We start from the raw sequence: 6,619 nt of genomic DNA, 5'->3' as shown, positions 1-6,619 counted from the left end.
TGCTCTGCAGCATCTTCCATCACTACTGCTGTGTAACCATTCTCTATGCATTCTTGTGGTGACAGTAGGTGCCGTGTCCGGTCTCTATGTGCAACGCACTGCGTAGCAATGTGAGAGATTTGTCAGTGGGCGTACTTGCTTGCCTGATGTGCTTTTGCATTGGTGTGTGTGTGTGGAAGTCCACGTGTCTTTGTCCCTTCCTCCTATTTTCTGATCCTGTCTCGGGGTCCCCTGCTTACACTGTATGCACCCCCATCCTGAGTTGTACTGCTGGCAACTGCCACCCTCGCCACCTGCTTCGGGAACTTGCCTGTCATGTTGCATGTGGTGTGTGGGTGTGATGTACACCCAACCTCTCTCTGCCAGCACTGCCTTGGACTCAAGTGGCTGCCAGGCATCCCGGCAACCAGGACGATGTTTGAATGCCTGGGGCTGAAGCTGGGAGATGGCGGCAGGGTCTGTGTCTGTGAGAGAACAAACCTGCTCTTTATCGAATTTAACACAGTCTCTTGTTCCAGCCGGAGTACCATGGAAGCAGGGCCGTGGACTGGAAAGAGCTACAGTGCCCCCTGGATGTACCACAGGGTTGCTGGGCAGTACACGTGAGTCCAGGACCTTTTTGAAGGGATTTGGTTTGAACAGCAGGGGGGCTATTCAGGCAAAGCTCTAATCCTGGCACTGATGAACCAACAGAGGGGGCCAGGGGGTCGAGACTGGGAAACATCAGTGGGGAATCTAGGGGAAGTTCCAAGCTTGGAGGAGGAGGAAGGAGAGAAGATATTTATTGGGGGGATTTGGGTTTGTTGTGTGTGTTAAATGCCATCAAGTTGCTTCTGACTCGTGGCGACTCATGTGCCTGCTCTCCAAAATCATCCTTACAAACAGTCATGAAAGGGAGGCCTGTATTATTATCCCCATGTTAAAGATTGGGAAGGTTAAGGCATACACAGTTGTGCTGAGATTCAAACTGGGGCCTTGTTGGCTCCTAGCTCATGCTTTTAAGGGCAACACTACACTTGCTTTGTAACTGGAATGTTCCTAAGACATTGTGGGGGACTTTGAATTGGTCTGGTTTCTAAAATGTGAGATGCAGAAGCTCAAAGATGCATAGGAGTAATAAGGGCTGCCTTAGATTCCTTAGAAGCCATGGGGGGTATAGTGTGGTATAATAGTTATAGAATTGGTGAAAGACTGGGAAAACATGGGTTCCAATTCCTGCTCACCATAACACTCACTGACTGACCTTGGGGCAGACTCTCTAACCTACCTCATAGGGTTGTTGTGAGGCTAAAATAGAGGATAAAATGTAATGGAAAAAGAAATGCATTGTATGTTCACATAATCTAAGGGTGAGCCCTGGCAATGGGTTCAAGGGCTGCTGTGCTTTGGTTTGCATGTGGGTAATCCAGGTTTGAACAACTTGCTAGGAATCTTAAGGAAACTTTTATTTGCCAGATGAACCTACTTGCTGAGGTTCAACTTGGTGAGAACAATAAACAGTTTGTACACTCAAAGAGAGCTATAAAAGAAATAATTTTGTAATTAAGCCAGTTGAAGATTATTTTCCTCCCTCCATCCCACCTCTGCCACCTGCATCATCTATATAGTGTTGCACTGGCTGCTAAAAATGCTGGGCTACTGGGCCATTCAGTACAGTATTCACCTCTATGAATTAAAACAGGGTCTATGCAGGCCACTGAAACTCCATCAGCTACTCTTCTCTGAGCTGCTACGCTGTATGAACTCTCATCAAAGCCTATAAGCATCCTAACCAGCAATGCCCACTTTCTAACTCCACCCATGAGGTTCATTAACTCACCAGCCAACAAGTATTCAGTGTTGGCATTTTTTATCTCTCTCCTACACACATACACTCTCTCTCTCTTTGCCAATCCTTTCTTCCACCTCTACAACGTGGTCCATCGTCACCACTCAGCTACCCCAGCCCTGTGCAGTGGTTTGAGGGCCTAGATGCTGGGAGACCCTGGTTTAAATTCCTGTCTGTTTATGGAAGATTGCTGGGTGACCAGTCACTCTCTCAGACTCACCTACCCCACAGGGACGTTGATGTGAGGATTAATCAGAGCAGGGGAGAATGATGTATGCTGCCCTGAACTCCCTTGAAGGAATGGTGGGTTAAAATATAACTAAATAAATGATCTTAAAAAACTTGTGGCTAGTTATATTGGAGAGCCTCCAGTGCATGGATAGCTGTTCTGGTTGAAGCTGGGGGCAGTGACAGGACTTGGGTAGGCAGGAAGTGATGATGGACCACTTTGTAGGGGTGGACGAGAGGGAATTAGGATTGTCAAATTGTGTGCGAGTGAGTGAAAGACAACAGTAAAATAATTGGTGAATGATGAGTCATGATTAATGAGCATCATGGGGAGGGTAAGGAAGGGGTCACGGCTGGTGAGGATGGCTATAGTCTTTGCTGGGAGTTCATGCAGCAGAGCAGCTAAGACTTGCCTTGTCAGCCACTGGCTCAAATCAGATCTCAGCCACAAACACACTATATGTTGCTGTGTGAGCTGCTGTTCCCTCAGCACTGCCTTCCTGTAATATGCAACATTGGGCTAATCATATTGGATTACCTTATTGGGAAGATCACTGAGAAAATGTGTATGAAACATTCTGAAGGCTTCAAAAAGGCCAAATAATATTATGCCACTGTTCCAATAGGGTGACACCAAAGGCCCTTTAAAATTGATTCACACTTTATGCAGCAGATGTGTTTGCGTGCCCACATTTATGTTCGTAGTTCATAAACAATATAAAGATTAAAGTGGCAAAGCACAGTTGATGTGGGAACAGGCACATGTCGAAAAGCCCTACCCAGCTGGAATTATCTGTAATATGTCCACCATGTGTCCTTCAAGTGTGAATCCCTTCCTCCCAATTTACTAAGGTCACCAGTGCAAGCACAAACCTTTCAGCGGGCCCATTTAGAAGCAACCTGTTAATTCTCGGCAAATGCATATGTGTGCAAAGTACTGTCAAGTCACAGCTGACATGGCAACCCAGTAAGGTTTTCAAGGCAAGAGATTAACAGAAGTGGTTTGCCATTGCCTTCCTCTGCATAGCAACTCTGGTATTCCATGGTGGTCTCCCATCCAAGTACTAGCCAGGACCAACCCTGTTTAGTTTCTGAGATCTGATGAGATCAGGCTGGCCTGGGGCATCTAGGTCAGGGCTTCCCGGAAAGACGTTCCTTTTCCTATTAAATGTGTGAGCACTAGGGGGCACTACTGCTCTACATTGCTGGGGTGTTGTTGAATAACAAAGGACTTCTCTGGGAGAGCTAAAGTAGACATCTCAGCAAATGCAAGGGTGCCAGTCCCCAAGATAACATAGAATGCAGGGATGGAAGAGCTATTCGTTGGGAAGAATTGCATCCACTGGCTTACCCTTCAGCAGGCCTCCCTATCTTCAAAAAGAATCCGTGAAATAGGGCATGGGAGCAACAGGCTTCTCTTGTATTTTTTAAGTTGGTCATCAGTTCAGGTCGTTAATCAGTGATTACTGCTTGCTGGTCGGGATACAGGTGGTTGGGCCTAATTATATTCCCCCAGCTTTTAGCCACCCTTTCCCAAGAGCCTACCTTAGAGTCCAATAAAGCAAAAGCAATACTTGCTTGCAGGTGAAAAACATGTTATACAATAAACTTTAGTGTTGTCTGAATAATTCCAGTGCACTCTGAATGGCAACCATGCACATTTTTATTGGCACTGGAGATAGTGTACATGTCCTATTAGATATTCTGAATGGCTGTCAGGCTGAGAACGCGCAGTGAGGAAGTTGGAGGAGACAAAACTGGGTTCTGTTTAACCAAAGGAAGCATCCTACAGAGTGTAAAAGCTTGTACTTTTCATCAATCAATAGCAAGGGGCCTGAGAAATTGTGTCTTCAGCTTTAAACGAACGGGCTTTTGCCGGTGCTGAGCGCAGGCATCTGGGCCCGTTCTGCCGGCCTGACGGCTGCTTCTCTGTCTTTGCAGGCTCTTCGAGAAGCAGGTGGTGTCGGATGTTTCTCCCGGCCCGCGCCGCCCCGGCCCCCGCGCCCTGCAGGACTCGACCAACTGGCGGGACGGCCGGCCTCCGCCTCCCGGGGCTCCCCCGAGGCAGGCAAGGCCCTGCTTTTCAGGGCAAGAGTGCAAGAGGGCCGCGGCTTCTCCCAAGCCCCACAGGCAACGGCGCCCCACGGACGACGGCTCCAGGGCGGCGTGCACGGGGCAGCTGGCCCGGGGGGCTGCGCACACGCCGGAGGCGGCGGCGGCGGCCGGAGAGCGAGCTGCGGCAGCCGGCCGCCGGGGCCCCCCGGGAGCGCCCTGCCAGCCCCGGGGCCAACTCCAGCTCCAGCCGCAGGCCCGGCCCCCGCCCAGCTACGAGGCCCACATGCGGCTGCGGGCCGGCCAGAGCCCCCGGCACGGGACCCGCCCGCGCCCGCCGCCCTACCTCGCCCCCCCGCCCTACGAGGCGGCCCATCGCACCGCGCGCCCCCGGCCACGTGCGCGCAGGGCCGCCGGCGGGGAAAGGCCGGCGGGGCCCGGCGAGGCCTGGGGGCCTCCGACGCCCCGCTCCGGCCGCCAGGGGCCACCGGGCCAGGCCGCGGCGCCCGGCCGCTGGAGCCACCCGGCGGGGGCCAGCACCTGGGGCGGGCGGAGGCGGCGGGCGGAGCGCGGCGAGCCCCCCGGCAGGCCCTGCAGCCCCCCGCCCCGCAGCCACACCCTGCCTCGGGCCGCCAGGCGGACCCCCGACGGCTCCGTTCCCCGCCACGCCCTCCCCGCCAGGGGGCGCTCCCCCCAAGGGAGGGCCGGGGGGCTGCTGCTGATCGACGCCACGCGCGTCGCCATCCGGACCCGCTACGTCCCCCCGGGCCGCCCCGAGCGCGCGCCCCACGCGGACCCCCCCGCCGCCCCCGCCGCCCCCCCGCCCGCCGGGCTGCAGGCGCGCGCCCCCCGCCTCCCCCCGGGGCCCCCCTGGAGCGCGCTGCGCCGCACGCCCTCGGGGCCGGCCCGCCCCGGGCGCAGGGCGGAGGGCGCGGCGGGCGGGCAGGCCCCTGGGCTCGCGGGGCCGGAGCGGGGCCCTTCCCGCCCCCCCGCCGCCCCGGCCCCCGAGAGCCGCCTCGAGGGGCCTCCGCGCCCGCAGCTGGCTCGCCCGACGGCGGGGCGCAGGGGCGATGGCTGCGGGGCCCGGCCCGACGCGGCGCCCTGCGGGGACCCGCCACACGGAGCCTACGCGCTGCAGCTGAGGGAAGCCGTGCGCAGGATCCGCCGCCACACAGCGCCGGACTCGGACACCGACGAGGAGCTGGAGAAGGAGCGACGGCCGGCCGGCAGCCCTTTCCCGGGGAGGGCAGGGCGCCTCGCTGGCAGCAGCAGCAGCAGCAGCAGCAGCGTGGAGAGCGTCGGTTCTCATGCCACTGTGGTGCCCGCAGATGCCAGCTCCGCCACCCTGAGCAATGGCCCTGAGCGGGGCTGGCAGCTAAGCCAAGCAGCGCCGTGGCAATGAAGACAGCACAGACTCGGTCCCGCCTCGGCCCCCCTCACTCTCTTGAGTCCCAAGTGCCTGGGGTCCCCATGCCACAGCCCCCCCCCCCTTGTTTGCCTCCCGTTCAGGGACCCTGGAAGGTTTCAGGCTGTGGAATGAAAGAAACATCTACCCGGTTATAACTTGTAACAAAAAAATGAACAGAAGTCTTGTAGGAGTTAAAGAGTTAACACAGTTTTATTCCGGCAAAAAAAATTGGTAGACTGAAGAAGCTTCCGGATTAGGTGGTTCCATCTAGACTGTAATCCGCAATGCCTTATGCTGGAATATAATTGTGTTCGTCTTTAAAATGTCACAGAACTCTGGTTTATTTTTGACACAACAGACTGTAAAACATACTCTCCCTATGTATATTTGTGCTGGCATAGCACCCTTAAGAATGGCACCTTCATGTTCAGAGCCACTATACCTCTGAGTACTAGATGGCCATCTGTCAGCAATGCTGATTCTATGACCTTAGGCAGTTCACGAGAGGGAGGGCATCTTGGCCATCTTCTGGGCATGGAGTAGGGGTCACTGGGGGTGTGTGGGGGAGGTAGTCGTGAATTTCCAGCATTGTGCAGGGGGTTGGAATAGATGAACCTGGTGGTCCCTTCCAACTCTATGATTCTATACTATTTGCTAATGCCCAGCCACAGAAAATGGCCATCAACATTATAGCCTGGGCTTCTGGGCCTCCCTGGATCATCTGTCTGGCTATTCATGGCAACAGTACCGGATTAGATGGCCTGATTCAGGAGGGCGGTTCTTATGTAGCAGGGATATGTGCAATGGACAGTAGACCTTCTAAGACATGTTCTGCGTCTCTACTGCCATGTAGTTACTGCCTAAAAATCTCTGTGGCACCAGACATTTGAAAACAATAATGTTGCACAATAATAGCTGTTTTCTCAACTGAAGACGCTGGATCATGTATTCTCGTTAAGCTCCTGAGATCGGTTAGGTCAGCATCAGACCCAACCAGATACAGCAATACGAAAGGAAGTGAAGTGAGATCCAAAATCAGAGCCAGAATCATTGGTGGGTCCTCTTTTTAATGTTACCCTGATCTACTGTTTTGGGAATGCTCA

At 54.5% G+C, this 6,619-nt stretch overlaps 1 protein-coding gene across 1 annotated transcript; it reads left to right on the top strand.

The window, feature by feature from the left end:
- The first annotated feature begins 414 nt into the window (after nucleotides 1-414).
- Nucleotides 415-5,510, top strand: DDN (dendrin). The gene is made up of 2 exons (XM_056848848.1): nucleotides 415-602; nucleotides 3,998-5,510. The coding sequence occupies exons 1-2, from the start codon at nucleotides 415-417 to the stop codon at nucleotides 5,508-5,510; spliced, it is 1,701 nt and encodes a 566-aa protein (XP_056704826.1).
- The last annotated feature ends 1,109 nt before the right edge of the window (nucleotides 5,511-6,619 follow it).

This window comes from Euleptes europaea, chromosome 1, assembly GCF_029931775.1.
Source record: "Euleptes europaea isolate rEulEur1 chromosome 1, rEulEur1.hap1, whole genome shotgun sequence".
In the NCBI taxonomy this organism is placed as follows: Eukaryota; Metazoa; Chordata; class Lepidosauria; order Squamata; family Sphaerodactylidae; genus Euleptes; species Euleptes europaea.
Note: the sequence above shows the minus strand (reverse complement) of the source record. Positions and strands in the feature narration are given on the sequence as shown.

Excerpts from the sequence above, each read along its gene's own strand:
- DDN (XM_056848848.1), top strand. The coding sequence starts at position 415 with ATGTTTGAATGCCTGGGGCTGAAGCTGGGAGATGGCGGCAGGGTCTGT. Across the intron at positions 603-3,997 it reads AGGGTTGCTGGGCAGTACAC|GCTCTTCGAGAAGCAGGTGG; the intron begins GTGAGTCCAGGA and ends CTGTCTTTGCAG.